The sequence below is a fragment of the Labeo rohita genome, chromosome 25, assembly GCF_022985175.1.
Source record: "Labeo rohita strain BAU-BD-2019 chromosome 25, IGBB_LRoh.1.0, whole genome shotgun sequence".
Classification (NCBI taxonomy): domain Eukaryota; kingdom Metazoa; phylum Chordata; class Actinopteri; order Cypriniformes; family Cyprinidae; genus Labeo; species Labeo rohita.
This window is the reverse complement of record NC_066893.1, coordinates 6,754,890-6,774,136: the sequence shown is the minus strand read 5'-3', so window position 1 is coordinate 6,774,136 and position 19,247 is coordinate 6,754,890. Positions and strand designations below refer to the sequence as shown.

General features: G+C 35.1%; 1 protein-coding gene across 4 annotated transcripts in view; it reads left to right on the top strand.

Moving 5' to 3' along the window:
* Positions 1-19,247, top strand: part of banp (BTG3 associated nuclear protein) — a 73,705-nt gene that overhangs the window by 23,455 nt on the left and 31,003 nt on the right. For 3 of the 4 annotated variants that reach the window (XR_007825813.1, XM_051100160.1, XM_051100158.1), the window contains exons 9-11: positions 1,325-1,452; positions 8,214-8,285; positions 12,378-12,428. Coding sequence is in view for 3 of the 4 variants with exons in the window: in XM_051100160.1 (XP_050956117.1) it covers positions 1,325-1,452; positions 8,214-8,285; positions 12,378-12,428 (251 nt within the window). In the remaining variant the exon portion in view is untranslated. The remainder of the gene's footprint in view (positions 1-1,324; positions 1,453-8,213; positions 8,286-12,377; positions 12,429-19,247) is intronic. The other variant, XM_051100159.1, reaches the window with a different exon arrangement.

Genomic DNA, 19,247 nt, shown 5'->3' with positions numbered 1-19,247 from the left:
CATGCTTTCATTCTTTCATTCTATCTCTATCTATCTATCTATTGATCGTTCTGTCGATCTATCTGTAGTTCTGTCTATCTATCTATCTATCTACGTAGGCGACATATGGGCGTCCGGAGTTCGAATCCCAGCTCGAGAACCTTTCCCGATCCTGCCCCCGTCTCTGTCTACCACTTCGTTTACTGTCTCTTCTACACTGTCCTATACTAATAAAGTAAAAAAAAATTACATAAATAATCATCAGGAAGCTTTAAAATAAATACGTTTTTAGAAGATGTATCTGGGTTAGAGGTACCTACTGTAATGCTGTAGTGAGGGGCCTACATTAAAACATTTTAATCTGCAGACACGCTATAATGCTGTGTTTTTAATTCTCATCGTAGAATCATAAAACCCAGTTGTTTTTGTTTTATACAAGCATTGCTAAACCGATAGAGCCAAGAAGTGAAAACTAGCAAGCTGAAGAACAAATTGGTTTGAAAATCTTTCAGATGCATAAAATTGAATCCACTTTTCATCCGCAACCTTGGGAAAACCCAGCGTAGTCTCAGATCACATTGCGACTGGGAAAACGAACATTACGGCATTGTCACATACGGTGCTTTTTACTCCAAGAAACATTAGCCTGCTAATATGCCCCCCTTCGCTATGATTTAAAATCACTCCAACTTTGTAAATGAACACCCGCACAGTTTTTCCAGAGACGACTCGACGACCTTTAATCAGAAATGTGGCGAGTGTGTGTTTTAAGTGTCTGGGCTGTTGTAGCATGTCGGTAATTCTCGTTGTTTAGACTAAGGGGTTGGGTTTACGTACAGTTTTAGGGCACGAGAGCATTTGGGCTGCTGGGTCGAGAGCCCTTGTTGTGTATTTTGAGATCGTTTACGCTGTATAAACACGCTCTAATCTGGCAGATGCGCTGGATCCTGGCCAGCAGCAGTTGGAAGGGATTTTCCTCAAGTTCAGGGTGTGTGTATGTGAACTCTTTCACTTCACTCCGTCTGTGAGAACCTTGTTTATCGTATGTTCTCTTCTACATTTGTTTGGGTTCACGCATGTTCGCATTTGCACAAATATCGGGGGGTATGTGACCTGCGGCTGTGTGAGCGAATGGGTGTTTGTCTGATTACACTGAAATCATGATGAAGGACAGACCGAGGTCTCTCTCTTTATCTCTGTGTGTGTGTGTTTGGCAGTCACAATGGAGCATCTTCTGTTATTGAAAGCAGTTGTTTGACACAATCTGACCCGGTCTCTCTAGTTTCTGGTTTGACCCACATAGTTGGACTGTGTTATGAACTTGTTTATGTGTGTCCTCGAACAGATGGAGTGTCAGCCGCAGAGACATCGGCCATCGAGACCTCTACTCAGCAGGCCTTGCACTACGCTCTGGCTGGAGCCGCACAGCAAGTTCAGATCCACCGCATAGGAGAAGACGGACAGGTGCAAGTAGTGAGTATCGTTATATCAGCATCATCAAAAACGCCAACCCACAAAAATATGAACATATAAATGTGGTGTTTCCCCCAAAGAGGTAAGGGGGATAGTGTCTCCTCTCCTCCAAACTGGATGAGAAAATAATCACTATTACAAAAATAAAACAATGCAAATATGACTAAATATCTAAAAGTCTAAAATTCACTTGCTTTTGTAAAGTAACACTTTTTGTTCACAAATATAAAACGAAGTGTATATTTACAAGTGTTTACAAGCCTGTTTACACTAACTTCGGCCACCTACCCATCTATCCATCTGTCTATCTGTCTATCTATCTGTCTATCTGTCTGTCTATCTATCTATCTGTCTATCTATCTGTCTATCTGTCTGTCTGTCTATCTATCTGTCTGTCTATCTATCTATCTATCTGTCTGTCTGTCTGTCATCTATCTGTATCTGTTGTTTGTTTGTTCGTTTATCGTTTTATCATTATGTCTATCGTTCTGTAGTTTTGTCTGTTGTTCTATAGATCTATCTATCATTTGTTAGTTCATTTGTCTATCATTTTATCATTCTTTCTAGCATTCTGTAGTTATATCTGTCTATCTATCCATCTGTCTGTCCATCTATCTATCGTTTGTTTGGTTGTTCGTTAGTTTGTTTGTTCGTGTATCATTTTGTCATTCTGTCTATCATATAGTTCTATCTATCATTTGTTAGTTAGTTTAGCGTTTTATCGTTCATCTATCTCGGTTGTTTGTTTGTTTATCCTTGTATCGTTCTATCTGTCTGTCTGTCTATCTATCTATCTATCTATCTATCATTTGTTTGTTAGTTTGTGCATTTGTTTGTTTATATATCGTTTTATCGTTCCATCTGTCGTTCTGTAGTTCCATCTATCATTCGTTTGTTTAGCGTTTTATCATTCATCTATATATTTGTCTGTCTGTATCTTTGTTTGTTCATTTATCATTGTCTGTCGTTCTGTAGTTTTGTCTCTTGTTCTATAGATCTATCATTTGTTAGTTCATTTGTCTATCGTTTTATCGTTCTTGTTTTTGTTGTTTTGTTTGTTTGTTCGTTAGTTCACTTGTGTATCATTTTGTCATTCTGTCTGTCATTCTATAGTTCTATCTATCTGTCTATCTATCTGTCTGCTGTCTATCTTTGTCGTTTGTTTGTACGTTTATCATTTTATCATTCAGTCTGTTGTTCTTTAGTTTTGTCTCTTCTATAGATCTATCTATCATTTGTTAGTTCATTTGTCTATCATTTTATCGTTCTTTCTATCATTCTGCAGTTATATCTGTCTATCTATCCATCTATCTATCTGTCCATCTGTCTATCGTTTGTTTGTTTGTTCGTTAGTTTGTTTGTGTATCATTTTATCATTCTGTCTATCATTCTATAGTTCTGTCTGTCGTTTGTTAGTTAGTTTAGCGTTTTATCGTTCATCTATCTATCTCGGTTGCTTGTTTGTTTGTTCGTTTGTTTATCCTTGTATCATTCTATCAAGAGCGTTCTGTCTGTCTATCTATCTATCTATCTATCTATCTATCTATCTGTCTATCTATCATCTATCTTTTGTTTGTTAGTTTGTGCATTTGTTTGTTTATATATTGTTTTATCATTCCATCTATCGTTCTGTAGTTCTGTCTATCATTCGTTTGTTTAGCGTTTTATTGTTTATCTATTTATATGTCTGTCTATCTATCTGTATCTATCTATCTGTCTGTCTGTCTGTCTATCTGTCTATCTATCTATCTTTGTCGTTTGTTTGTACGTTTATTATTTTATCATTCTGTCTATCATTCTGTAGTTTTGTCTTATGTTCTATAGATCTGTATATCATTTGTTAGTTCATTTGTCTTTCATTTTATTGTTCTTGTTTTGTTGGTTTGTTTGTTCATTAGTTTGTTTGTTCTGGAATCATTTTATCATTCTGTCTATCATTCTATAGTTCTATCTATCATTTGTTTGTTGGTTTAGTGTTTTATCGTTCATCTATTTCGGTTGTTAATTTGTTTGTGTGTTAGTTTGTTTATCCTTGAATCGTTCTATCAAGATCATTCTATCTATCTATCTATCACCTATCTATCTGTCTATCATCTATCTATCATTTGTTCGTTAGTTTGTACATTTGTTTGTTTACATATTGTTTTTTCGTTCCATCTATCGTTCTGTAGTTCTATCTATCATTCATTTGTTTAGCGTTTTATCATTCATCTATATATTTGTCTGTCTGTATCTTTGTTGTTTGTTCGTTTATCATTGTCTGTCGTTCTGTAGTTTTGTCTCTTGTTCTATAGATCTATTATTTGTTAGTTCATTTGTCTATCGTTTTATCGTTCTGTCTATCATTCTATAGTTCTATCTGTCAGTCTGTCTGTCTGTTTGTTTGTACGTTTATCATTTTATCATTCTGTCTATCGTTCTTTAGTTTTGTCTCTCGTTCTATAGTTCTATCTATCATTTGTTAGTTCATTCATCTATAATTTTATCGTTCTTGTTTTTGTTGTTTTGTTGATTTGTTTGTTAGTTTGTTTGTTTATGTATCATTTTATCGTTCTGTCTATCATTCTATCGTTTATCTATCATTTGTTTGTTGGTTTAGCGTTTTATCGTTCATCTATCTCGGTTGTTCATTTGTTTGTGTGTTAGTTCGTTTATCCCTGAATCGTTCTATCAAGATCTATCTATCTCTGTTGTTTGTTTGTTTATCATTTTATCATTTTGTCTATCGTTCTGTAATTTTGTCTCGTTCTATAGATCTATATCGTTTGTTAGTTCATTCGTCTATCATTTTATCGTTCTTGTTTTTGATGTTTTGTTTGTTTGTTCATGTATCATTTTATTGTTCTTCTATTATTCTGTCTATCTATCTATTTATCTATCTATCTATCTGTCTATCATTTGTTTCTTAGTTTGTGCGTTTGTTTATATATCGTTTTATCGTTCAATCTATCATTTTGAAGTTCTAGCTATCGTTCGTTTGTTTAGCGTTTTATCGCTTATCTATTTATCTATCTATCTAGCTTTGTTGTTTGTTTGTTCATTTATCGTTTTATCATTCTGTCTATCATTTTGTAGTTTTGTCTGTTGTTCTATAGATCTGTCTATTATTTGTTAGTTCTTTCGTCTATCATTTTATTGTTCTTTTTGATATCTATCTATCTATCTATCTATCTATCTATCTATCTGCCTAGCAACTGTGTATCAACAAGGTGGCAGCACATTTTGCAAAGACAAAAAATGTATTCTTTTCCTCACCAAACGTAAATATCTGGTTCAATTCATGCATGTGCAAGACCACACATCCCGTAATGCATACATACCCATTCATCTCAGATCTGTGTCAGCTATGCAGACAAACGCATAAACACACTCAAACATCTCATGATCTCTGTGTGAGAATGTCTGCTTCTCCAGAACTCTGTGTTCTTGAGTGCTGGTACTCAGAGGAATGGCCGATCCCATGCAATCATTTTAATGGAGCTTCAGAAGCAGAGTTTCCGCTGTGCCCGATCATGCGACCTAAACATGATCTCTGACTCTCGCAGCTGCATGAGGTCATCTCCACCCCGACACACCATCCGAAATATGATCGGCATACATTGTGACAGCACAATCAAAACCCTGAATACACAATGTACAATCAGGAGAGTTAAATCTGTGGAGGAGTTCTTGGCATGAGCCGACTCAGAAACGGATCTGTCATCTGTTGTTTGTGTAACATCTCCCTGACCCGAACCATGATAGTTATACTCTCGGAGGCAACAACTCAATGGTCAGCTTTTGTCAAGGCTGCTGACTCCGCGAATGTTCAGTTTTTGTCACTTGCACATAATTGATAAATTTAGCCTGTCACATATGCCAAACAATGACACGCTCTTTTTAGGGTTTGAATGATCGCTCGTGTATAAGCTTGCCTAAATTAGACCTTTTTTCATGAGAATTTTGGGAAAGCAGTGCCGAAAAAACTGATTAACAAAACCAGTAATATCAAATGTTTAGGAACACGTCACATTATTCGTGGAAAAATCTGTTGTTTCTTTACCGCAGTACCAGTACAAGGCTAAAAAGTCATCCAAGGTTAGCTGTGATACGTTTGGCATGTTATAATAAATACAGTACAGTAAATACTTTACTGAAAGATGACACTCATTTTGTAATGATTATCATTAGAAAACATCATTACATTGACATTATTGGTAAATGTTTCATTTTAGTTTTAAATGATGTGTCAATTTTTCAAACGTGTATGTATGTGTGTGTATATACAGTCATGTGAAAAAGTTAGGAAACCCTATTGAATTCTGTGGTTTTCTGTATCAGGACATAATAAAAAATTATGTGGTCCTTGGCAGGTCTTAAAATTTGGAAAATAAATTCTCAGATAAACATCATCACATGACATATCACACTGTGTCATTATTTATTTAACAAAAATAAAGCCAAGATGTAAAAGCCATGTGTGACAAAGTTAGGACGCCCTATAATTCAGCTGCCTGTAGATCCACTTTTAGCAGCAATAACTTGAAGCATTCATTTTCTGTGTGACTTTATCAGTCTCTCACATCGTTCTGGAGGAATTTGGACCAGTCTTCTTTTCAACGTTGCTCCAGTTGATTGAGGTTTGTGGCCATTTGCTTATGCACAGCTCTCACCACAGCATTTGAGTCAGGATGAGCTCTGGACTTGGACTGGGCTATTGCAACACCTTGATTCTTTTCAGCCGTTCTGTTGTAGATTTGCTGGTGTGCTTGGGATCATTGTCCTGTTGCATGACCCAGCTTTAGATGTCGGACAGATGTCCTCGCATTTGACTCTAGAATACTTTGATATGCAGAGGAGTTCATGGCCAACTCAATGACTGTGAGGTGCTGCAGGTCCTGTGGCTACAAAACAAGCCCAAAATGATCCGCCCTCCTTCAGCATGTTTGTCTTTTGGTATGAGGTGTTTGTGCTGATATGCTCTTTAGGTTTTCACCAAACTTGGCGCTGTGCATTATGGCCAAACATCTCCACTTCGGTCTCGTCTGTTCAAAGGACGTTATTCCAGAAGACTTGTTCAGATGCAATTTTGCAGCCCTAAACTGTGCTACAATGTTTTTTTTTTTAGATAGAAGAGGCTTTCTTCTGCCAAGCCTTCCAAACATGCCATTATTTTTCTAATGGTATTGTCATGAGCTTTATAATTTAACATGTTAACTGAGGCCTGTAGAGTCTGAGGTGTAGTTCTTGGGTTGTCTGCCATTTCTCTGAGCTTTACACGGTCTGATCATGGGTGAATTTTCTGGGACGTCCACTCCTGGAAGGAGAGGTGTCTGTTTTCAATGTCTTCCACTTGTGAGTAAACTTCAGATTGTTTGGAAATGGCTGTATTACTCTTCTCAGATTGATGGCAGCAACAATTGCTTCTCTAAGATGATTGCTGATGTCTTACCTCCTTGGCATTGTGTTAACGCACACCTGAAGGCTCCAGACCAGCAAACTGTCAAAGCTTATGCTTGTATAGAGGCGCTCAGACTTGCTGATGATCAGTTAATCAAAGGTATTTTATTAGCAGTGTTTGACTGTTATTTACCCTCTTAATTCCAATGTCAACAGTAAGGGCGTCCTAACTTTGTCACACACGGCTTTTCCATTTTGGCTTTATTTTTGTTCAGTAAGTAATGACACGGTCAGTTTGTCATGTGTTGTTGTTCATCTGAGGTTTTATTTTCAAAATTTTAAGACCAGCCTAGAACCAGTTTTTTTTTTTTAATGATGTCCTGATACAGAAAGCCATGGAATTAAATTCAGTAACTTTTTCACATGGCTGTAGATATGAAATGAATATATAAAACAATAAATATGGAATATAAAATTAGAAATCAAATATGACATAATATATCAATATTGACTATTATATATTGTTATTACACACTCACACATAAAAAAAAAAAAATAATATATATATATATATATATATATTTATATATTTATATATATATATATATATATATATATATATATATATGTACTGCAATAAATATACAAAAATAAAATAAAAAAATAATATGTGGGTGTATATATATATATATATATATATATATATATATATATATATATATATATATATATATATATATATATATATATATATATATATATATATATATATATATATATATATATATATATATATATATATATATATATATATATATATATATATATATATTTATACATATTTATATATATTTATACATATTTATATATTTATATATTTATATATAACATTATATGAATATTAACATGAATATTTAAATCCTAAAATAAAATGTAAATATATATATATATACAAATCTGAAATAAAATATTAAATATCAGTATTCATTTTTAATTTTAAATTTTTAAAGATTATTTTAATTTTAAAGTATATTTAAATGGAAAAAAAATATTGTATTCATTTTTAATATTACTGTTTTTAAAGTATTTTTTTTAAGCAAAAATAAATGCAGATTTGGAGATTTTTAAGCATAAATGCTTTGGAAAAACAAAAACAAAAAAAAAAATTCACTGATAATATATATATATATATATATATAAATCTTGTTTATATTTTTTCTATTTACCACTTTTTGTCTTGCTATGGATAATTTCATACCTAGTATTTTATACATCCTAAATATGCACCGTTAAATACATTCACACTTTAAATTGTCAAATATAATTATTTGACAACAGCATTATTGGATATGACGTTCATTTGGATGTTTTTCCGTTCACAGATACCGCAGGGACACCTCCACATCGCTCAGGTGCCACAGGGCGAACAGGTGCAGATCACACAGGACAGCGAGGTGAGCATCATTTCCTTTTTTTCCTTCATTTTCTCATTCTTCTTCTTCCTCTGAGGCACTCCACCCCACATTTGTGTTTCCCATATGAAGGTCTCAATGACTCAGACCATCAAATCTCACCACCTATCCATAATTATTCCTGACCTACCAATTTTACTGTGATCTTTGGCAGGGGTATTTTTCTAAAGCATGATTTGTAAGGCTCCGGAGTACTCCACGTCCTAGATTTTAACAGGATTATGTAAAGGTGTCCACAAATATGTAAACATTATTTTGATCAAATCCATCTGTCATGCTGAAAGGAAGAAAGACAAGGGAGGAGGAGAAAATGAAGAATGTTGAAAAGCTCTTCTAGTGTTTCTAAAAAAAAAAAAATATGATGGCCGTAGACTTTCAGTGTTCATTTTTTGGGTAAATTCTTCGTAATATTGTTTGTTTTGAAGTCCAGAGCTTAGCAACAGCGTGCCACTTCATCCAGCCTCCACTCACAAAGACTGTCTTTGTAATATATTTGGCCCGCCTCGTTAAAACCATTTATCTGGAAGAGTTTGTAAAGGAAATGAGCCGTCGTAAGATCATTTCCCTTTATCCAGATATTTGTCAGGTGTGTGTGAGTGTGTGTTTTACAGTCAGATGGGAAACATGATTGAAAGTTTGTTGTGGTGCAGCACTTTTTCCCTGCGTTGTGTAACTGACACTTTCCATGATTAAGATGCAAAACAGAGTCTGAAATTCTCTTTTGAAATAGAGAGTACATTTTTCTTTTTCGACAAATGGCCAGTTAAAAACTGTAGATGTTGATCATTAATTTCAAGTGGTCAAACTAAATATTTATCAGCTGTTTCACTTTCTATTCAAGTTCTGTCAGGATTGCAATATTTTCAACCCTGTTACTAAAACTTGGGACCTTATTTTCTAGCAGTAAAGATTAAATAAAATAAAATGAATAAGAAAATAAAAAGAATAATTAAAAACACATGAAAAAATACTATTAATTTTAAAGAAACAATGCTGAAATGTGTAATGGGATTTCAAATAACAGAGTTCTGAATCAGTTTTTCTCACTCAGTAGGCACTAAATGTTGGTTTATCGTTATTGGTACACTGTTTTAACTTTGGATAAAATATGGTTTGATTATTTATTGATTATGTATATATGTGTGCGTGTGTGTGTGTGTGTGTGTAACTGAGAGTCATGGTTATGTTAAACAAAACTAAATATTACAGTTTTGACACTTAAAGGGATAGCTCACCCAAAAAATGAAAATTACCCCATGATTTACTCACCCTCAAGCCATCCTAGGTGTATGTGACTTTCTTCTTTCAGATGAATACAATCAGGGTTCTATTAAAAAATGTCCTGGCTCTTCCAAGCTTTATAATGGCAATGAATGGCTGTTGAGATTTTGAAGTCCAATAAAGTGCATCCACCCATCATAAAAAGTGCTCCACACAGCACTGGGTGGTTAATAAAGGCCTTCTGAAGGGAATCAGTGTGTTTGAGTTACAAAAATATCCATATTTAAAATTTTCTGAACTAATCTGTAGCTTCGGCTAACTGTTGTACACGCATTCACCATAGAGTTGCTTTCCAAAAGTTTACATACACCTTTCAGAATCTGCAAAATGTTAATTATTTTGCCAAAATAAGATCACATAAATTACATTTACGTATAGTCCAGAAGAGAAAATAATAGTTAAATTTATAAAAATGACCCTGATCAAAAGTTTACATACACTTGATTCTTAATACTGTGTTGTTACCTGAGTTTTTGTTTAGTGATAGTTGTTCATGTGCCCACTGTTTGTCCTGAACAGTTAAACTGCCTGTTGTTCTTCAGAAAAATCCTTCAGTTCTTCAGTTTTTTCAGCATTTTTGTGTATTTGAACCCTTTCCAACAATGACTGTATGATTTTGAGATCCATCTTTTCACACTGAGGACAACTGAGGGACTCATATTCAACTATTACAGAAGGTTCAAACACTCACTGATGCTCCAGAAGGAAAAACGATGCATTAAGAGCTGGGGGTGAAAACTTTTTGAATTTGAGGATAAGGGTAAATGTAACTTATTTTGTCTTCTGGGAAACATGTAAGTATCTTCTGGAGCTTTTGAAGGGCAGTACTAAATGAAAATAAATATAATATTTAGGCAAAATAAGAAAAATGCACATATATTTATTCTGTTCAAAAGTTTTCACCCCCCGGCTCGTAATACATCGTTTTTCCTTCTGAAGCATCAGTGAGCTTTTGAACCTTCTGTAATAGTTGCATATGAGTCCCTCAGTTGTCCTCGGTGTGAAAAGATGGATCTCAAAATCATACAGTTACTGTTAGAAAGAGTTCAAATCAGTGGTGTAGTGTAGGAAATACACAGGTATACGGTGTATACCCACTTCTTTATCAGCTGGCTTTGCGTATACCCACTTCTAAATCCATTCTGATACATTATTTAGTCCTGCATTAGCCAAAATCGTGACCGTCCACCACTTGAATAGCTAATTCAATCACATGTGAATAAATGCAAATATTCCCTAAAAACACCCAGTAAAGACAGTGATGTGGTCAGAACCGTGGCGCTGGCTTCCTTTGAAACATTTTTGATGATTGTGCCTGATGCGCCTGCTCCAGATGCTGCCTGTTCATACGCAAAAGCATGTCAGGGGACACGCGCAGAATGGTAAAATAGTAATTATTATTGATCACTAAATTTAACCGGTACATTATAACAAAAACAATACCTTAAAAATAAAAAGAAGCAGGTTTTTACAATCAGAAATTTCTTAAAATGGTGAAACCTTGTGAACTTTTCAATCCAAGGATCCAGTAAACAAATGCATTCAAATAGAAAGTTCAAAACGGCTCTAATACAGAGAAAACTGACCGATTTCATCAGAGATTGTGGAGAGTCTCGTCCAGACATCAGTGAGTTATTCTTTTCAGCGTGTATTTGGGGCGTATTCCCACTTCTCCAGGCACCACTGGTTCAAATACACAAAAATGCTTAAAACTCAAAGAATTTGTGGGACCTGAAGGATTTTTTCTGAAGAACAGGCAGTTTAACTGTTCAGGACAAACAAGGGACTCATGAACAACTATCACTAAACAAAAAAACACAGCTGTGGATCATTCAGATAACAACACAGTATTAAGAATCAAGTGTATGTAAACTTTTGAACAGGGTCATTTTCATAAATTCAGCTGTTATTTTCTCTTGTGGACTATGTGTAAACATCTTTTATGTGAGATGTCTTATTCAGGTCAGTACTGAATAAAAAATAACATCCTTGGTTTTTGTATGATCCCTCTTATTTTGATGAAATAATTGACATTTTTCAGATTCTTTAATGTGTAATCCTCTGATATTTTTCTTTACAAATCCCTTTGTACTTTTGTACTAATTTATGACCAGTGTTTTTTTTTTTTTTTTTGTTTCCCTCTCTCCTCTGCGTTTGTGCGTATGTCATTTCCATGTTCGTCACCGCATTCTCTTACATCATCCACTGAAATGCCAATCTCTTGTGAATGCGTGTACGACAGTTAGAGGAAGCTAGAGATTATGGTTTATAAAGTTTAAATATGGATATTTTTCTTACACAAATGCATGGCTTTGCTTCAGAAGGTCTTTATTAACTTCTTGGAGCTGTGCGGAGCACTTTTCATGATGAATGGATGCACTTTATTGGATTTCAAAATCTCAACACCCATTCACTGCCATTATAAAGCTTGGAAGAGCCAGGACATATTTTTTAATATAACTCTAAGAAAGAAGAAAGTCATTTACACCTAGGATGCCTTGAATGCCTAAATCATAGGGTAATTGTCATTTTTGGGTGAACTGTCTCTTTAAAATTGGTGTATAGTGAAAAATTGTTTAATCACTAATTAATTCCCCAGTTTGTCTCAAAAATATCTTATGATTTGTTGGGTAGTTGGACAATCAAAACTTCTGAGATGGGAGAAAACAAAATTACTATTTAAACATTTCCAATGTTTGATGCTACTTGATGCTACGCTAGTTAATTTTAACCCCATTCATGGAAAGCGACAACTGCTGGCATTTGAATATGTGTGTCTTTCCTGTCTTGCAGGGCAACCTACAGATCCACCAAGTGCATGTTGGGCAAGACGGCCAGGTAAATGTAGGTACCCTTTTACATTTATTGGCCCGTGTCCATGTGACAGTGTCTTTGTGTGCCCTCTTTCTTTTTTTTTTGTTCTGAGAATATGATGTTTGGGACAGCATGCACTTCCTGTTTCTCGACTCACTTCAAAGACAAACTTTAGATCAAAAGCGGCCTTTTTGGAAATCAACCCATTTCACACACACAATTGCACATTCTCAATGGCTACATTTTGGATCCATGTTCATTATCTTCCTTAGTTTTAGAAATATTGTATTGTTTTTGTTACTAAAAATGAAATTTATTTCAAATTATTTTAATAAAACTTTAAATGGTGCCTTGGCAACAGGCTGAAATAATATATATATATATATATATATATATATATATTTTTTTTTTTCTTTTTTAAAATATTTTGCAGTAAATGTTTTTTTTTATTTCAACTACCAAATTTTTAATGGTTATAGTTAAATATATTATACTGCTGTTATATTATATTTTATTTTAACCATATAACAAGATTTAGCTTTGTAGAGGAACATACACTGCAAAAACTGTTCTCTTTTTCTTTAGAAAATCTAGATTGTGCTTTGCCATTAAGGCGGTTTTTGCTGTTTTATCAGCCTGTTTCCCAGTTCCAGCTTTTTACGCACACTCACGCACCCGTAACATGCTCCATTATAGTGATAGTTTTCATCTGTACAGTAGCAGTGTGTAAATGTTTGCATTTTTTTTTTTTTTTAAATATTCCTGGCATGTCACCCAGATGATTGTAGATATGAAGGGGCATTTAGTCCCCAGTGCCAGTGTTTGCACGTACACAAAATACGTGTTTCCTGAAATCTGTCTAATATGCATTAGACAGTGTCTATCTGTGCTTTCGCATGAAATCAAAATGGGAAGAGGAAAGAGAGCGAAAGAAAATTTCATCAACCCTTATACAGCGTTCAGATGATTTCCCTGGACCTCTTCCACATCTCGCTCTGCATCAGGTCTTTTTGTCCCTTCCAAGGAATTCTTCACTTTGGTCCCTCCTCCTCTTCCTCCCTGTCCTCTCTTTTCATCTCCTTGTGCTATGGTTCATCTGTCTTCGACTCATCTTCATCCTGTAAACAGCTGGAGGCCTGTCCTCCGCTCAGCCTCAGGTCAGCAGAACTTCAGGCCAGCAGCTCTGCAGTCACCTCAAAGCTTTCAGCAGAGGGATAAATGCTTCAAAAACACTTTATATCAAAGTGTTTACACAGTCATGGAAATTCTGTCATCAGTTATCCTCATTCCAAACCCGTTTGGTTTTCGTTCTTCCGTAAAACACAGAAGGATGTCACAGTTTGTCTTGTCTCAGTTTGTGTTCCACAGAAGTGTTCATAAATGAGCATTATCTCCAAAAACACAGAAGCAAATTTTTGAATATACATTTCAAATAGATCTTTATTAACAAACCGCATATTTGAAGCATAAAAAAAGTACATTTTGGGCTTAAAACTACATTTTGTGACACAGAAACAGTATTATTTATAAAATTATTAGAGGTGCTCCGATCAGGGTTTTTTGAGGCCGATCACAGAAAGCTGTATCTGCCGATCCGATCACCAATATTGATCTTTTTAAAGCCTTCTATTAATCATGTAGAATTATTTATAGAGATACTCCAATCAGGATTTTTAGACACTTATTCAGGGTCTGATTTTTTTATTTTTTTTTTTTTGTGAGAGAGGAGTTTTTTTATTTGAGGGGTGGAGGGGAGCATTATTTAGACTTTTATTTATATATATATATATATTTATTTATATTTATATTTATATTTTTATATATATTTATCTCACCTAAATGTATGATCATGCAGTGTTCAAGTGTTCATGCATTTTTGTTTTTAGAATTGTGCGATTATTGCACAAATGCTTACGCACAGCACAAGCCTGATTTCCACAAACACATTTATCCATTATTTTGATTTCAAATCCTAACATTGTTATTGAAAATACTTTTTCACCATTGTGATTCTTTTTTTTTTTTCAGTCTATTTTCAGTCCAGTAATCTTTCATAGATGTGTTTAAACACAATAAACATAAGCAACACATTATTCAATGCATTTTACTTTTGCGTTTTCTTCTGGATTTATGTATTAAGTTGCTCAAGCAAGTTGCAAAACATTTAAACTACTTTTCTTACGTTATCACAAACATTCTAAATTAAAAACTTACCATTGACAGAAACAGTCAGTTCTACTGCCTTTTTTAATTTAAATCTTTATTACAAGCAATCCTTTTGTTAATAAACAACTTTGTTGTCTGTTATTTCCTTATCTAAAAGTGCTCTTTTCCTTAAAACCTAGCCAAAAACCCATATGTGTTGAGTGTGAAACACAGTAGACTTTAATGATATGCATTTATGGTGTAATTATGACATTTTCGTGTCAATCCTTGGTTGTATTTACCGCAAACAATGCGCTGTCACTTTAATTCTGCACGTGCAGCACAGACTCCGTGCGGACACTGCTGCAGATACACCGCTCCTGGAACGCACTGCCAGACCACAACCGCGTGCAGCTTGAACGCTTTAATCCGTTAGCATGAGCGCGGAAAAAAAACATATGCAAACGGAGGTATGTGAACGTGGCGTTATGTGTGTATGCTTCAAGTGTGCATGAGCGCCTAGTCTCCAGGAGAGCGCGCGAGCGCTGAATAATTAAACACTGTAAAGAATTAAAAAGAAATGCAGTTTACAAACTTTAGCGACGATGCAACACTGATTCTATTGTGCAAGTAACAATTCCTGTGTCAACTGTGCAGCTTGCTTATAGTCAGACGCGATGTGGTGATTGGAAGTCATTTGCGCACTTTTGAGAGTGAAAGAGAGGGGGCAGTCATTTACTCGCGCTGTTTGTAAAATTATGTCTCACATAAGGTTTTCAAATTACTTAGGTATTTAATGAAGAAATATGAATTGTACCTCGCCTTCAGCATTATAATTGTTTTACCCGCACATGCCGCTGCATATCTCACGGCAGGCGCGTCATCAGCTTTAAATTGGTTTATGAGATCTGCCTTTTTAGAGAGCGCCGATCAGACATCCCCAAGCAAATATCGGCCGATAGTGATCGGTTGTCGATCAATCGGAGCACCCCTAAAAATTATAGTGGATTTGGGTGTCTGCCATGACACTCGCTGTGAGAAATACCACTTTGTGATACAAAGAGTAAAACGGTTGGAGTGCTGTTATTACTAGAATATCACACTCGTCTCAGCCAATTATATTCGAGGACCAGAAAAACAAAAAATATCACATGATGATTTTGCCCTCAGACAAAACTACTTGCTCTGGAACAATTAATAGATTAATGAGACCAAAGTCTGCCCGTTAGATTTACCCAAAACAAATTATAGCTCATGATTAACCACTATAGAGACATCAGAGCCAGCTTCAAATTCCCGAAGAACTAGCCGAGGTAAGGCTGCTCTCGGCGGGTTCATGAGTGCTAAACGGGCGCTGACGCCCTGGAGCTCACATCTCCGAAAACGTTGAAGCAAATATTCAAATAGACGTTATTTTTATTAACAAACTGCGTATTTGAAGTCTAAACAAGTACATTCTCGCCTAAAAACTAAATTCTGTGAGACAAAAACAATATTATTTGTAAAATTATAGTCGATTTGGGTGTACGCATTGACACTCGCTGTGAGAAATTCCCCAAGCGGAGTGATACAAACGGTGAAACGGTTGGAGTGCTGTTATCACTAGAATATTGCACTCCTCTCAGCCAATCATGTTTGAGGACCAGAAAGAAGTGTTGAATAAAGTTACATAAAATATAATGTGATGAGTTTTAGCCCTCAGCCAAAATTATTTGCTCTGGAACAACTAATAGATTAATGAGACCAAAGACTGCCCGTTAGATTTACCCAAAACAAATTATATCTAGTGTTTAACCACTATAGAGACATCAGAGCCGCTGCAAATTCCCGAAGAACTACCCGAGGTGAGGCTGCTCTCAGCGGGTTCATGAGTGCTAAACGAGCACTGACGCCGATCTCCGAAAACGTTGACGCAAATATTCATATAGACGTTATTTTTGTTAACAAACTGCATATTTGAAGTCTAAACAAGTACATTCTCGCCTAAAAACTAAATTCTGTGAGACAAAAACAATATTATTTAACAATATTATTTGTAAAATTATAGTCGATTTGGGTGTACGCATTGACACTCGCTGTGAGAAATTCCCCAAGCGGAGCGATACAAATGGTGCAACAGTTGGAGTGATGTTATCACTAGAATGTCACACTCCTCTCAGCCAATTATATTCGAGGACCAGAAAGAACTGTTGTATAAATTGAAATAACATGAGGTTCAGTAAAAAATGTGTATTATTACTGTTACTTTAGCAATTATAAAATATTCGGAATAAGCAAGATGGTTTAACGGACTAGGGTTAGACATACACTACCAGTCAAAAGTATTTGAACAGTAAGATTTTTAATGTTTTTTCAAAGAAGTCTCTTCTGCTCACCAAGCCTGTATTTATTTGATCCAAAGTACAGCAAACAGTACTATTTTGATGTAATTTCTTCCTGTGATTTCAAAGCTGAATTTTTAGCATCATTACTCCCATCATGATCCTTTAGAAATCGTTCTAATATTTTGATTTGCTGCTCAAAAAAACATTTGTTCTTCTTCTTCTTCTTATTATTATTATTATGTTGAAAACAGCTGAGTAGATGATTTTTTTCAGGTTTCTTTGATGAATAGAAAGTTCAGAAGAAGAGCATTTGTCTGAAATAGAAACCTTTTGTAACTTTATAAATGTCTTTAACATCACTTTTGATCAATTTAAAGCATCCTTGCTAAATAAAAAAAAATAAATGATTAAAAATTATACTGAATCCAAGCTTTTAAATGGTATAGTGTATAATATTACAAAAGCTTTTTATTTCAAATAAATGCTGATCTTCTGTTAATCAAAGAATCCTGAAAAAATGTTCTCAACTGTGTATTGATAATAATTAATAATAATAATAATAAATGTTTCTTGAACAGCAAATCAGTGTATTATAATGATTTCTAAAGGATCATATGACTCTGAAGATTGAAGTAATGATGCTGAAAATTTAGCTTTGATCACAGGAATAAATTACATTTTAAAATATATTCAAATAGAAAGCAGTTAATTTAAATAGTAAAAATATTTCACAGTATTACTAACTTTGCTGTATTTTGGATCAGATAAATGCAGGCTTGGTGAGCAGAAAAGAATTCTTTAAAAAACATTGCAAATCTTACTGTTCAAAAACTTATGGTCTACCATGATTTTCTAAATTCAGGTCACAGAACGTTTTGATTCAGGTTAAAGAGGACATTGTGTGCTGTGCATATGGATCACTTTTTGGCAAGGTATTTAATATTTTTTGGCATTATTGCAGAATGTCTTGGACTTGAAATTGTACACCCAAAAAGGAAAATTCTGTCATTGTTTATTCACCCTGATGTTGTTCCAAACTCATATGGCTTACTTTCTTCTATGGAAGACAAAAGCAGAACTTTTTCATATAGACCACATTTTATGGTGTTTTCCCACTCTGATTGTCGCTTGAAAGATGCACAGACCTTGTCTTGAAAATAATGTCAAGTTACTTCTTTGCCTGGTTAAACAGGGAATCTGAATTGCTTTTGAGTTTTTACATCCCCATCTGCCCGCCATGTTCTCTCTGCCGTCAACGGGAAGAGCCCATGATTTACAGGCTGTCGGTCTATAACAGCGTGCGATATCATTTAGCCTCCTTCCACCATCTAAAGCAAACACGCACATAGACGGCACATGAAAGACTTCCACGAGAGAAAGCGAAGGAGTGTTAACAGTGCATTAAATCAGTTGGCGACCTCTTGGTGTGCTCTTATCTGATGCCCCCTCTCCTGCCCTCTGATCTGAACCCCACATCTCCAAGTACGGTGCAAAAGATAAGCAAAGAACGTCAAAACAGGGTGAGAAGATTGAAGTCTGAGGAGATTGTGTTTTTGGTTGGCACAATTGGTTAGTTCCACATTGTGCTCGCAAATTCTTCAGACCAGACGTTGCAGATGTTTATTACTGAAACCTCTCAGGCCTTGTGTTTTCTATGAACAAGAGTTCTTTATTTACTTCCCCTTTCACAAGGGGATGGTGCACAGCTGTGCACCCAGTTGGAGATCTGTACGGTGCTGCAGTCACTTCCTCGACCGGTTTTGAGGTAGGTAGGAATGGGGGAGATTTGGCTCCCGTTGGTAAGTCCAGGTGCATTAGCGGTTGTTTGCAGCCAAGTACCGCCTATTTTGACAAGAAAGGTAAAGTGAGTAAAAAAGCAATGTTTAGCGAATCCAAAACATTGAGGGCTATTAGTGTAGTCCAGTTCAAATAACTCTTAAAGGGGTAGTTCATCCAAAAATGAAAATTCTGCCATTTATTACTCACCCTTGTGTCGTTCCAAACCCGTAATACCTTTGTTCATCTCCAGAACACAAATTAAGATATTTTTGATGGATTCTGACAGTGTTCTGACCCTGCATAGACAGCAATGCAACTACCACGTTCAAGGCCCAAAAAGGTAGTAAGGACTTTGTTAAAATAGTCCACTGACATCAGTGGTTTAACTGTAATGTTATGAAGCTACTAGAATACATGTTGTGCACAAAGAAAACAAAAATAGCAACTTTATTCAACAATTCTTCTCTTCCCCGTCAGTCTCTGCCTTCGCGAGAGTATAACAATGTATTATAGCGTTTTGGGGGCCAATATTTTTTAAAAAGGGGTTTCAAAATGCACGTTTTTGAAAAGATTACCCTTCACACAGTGTTTCTTTACCAAA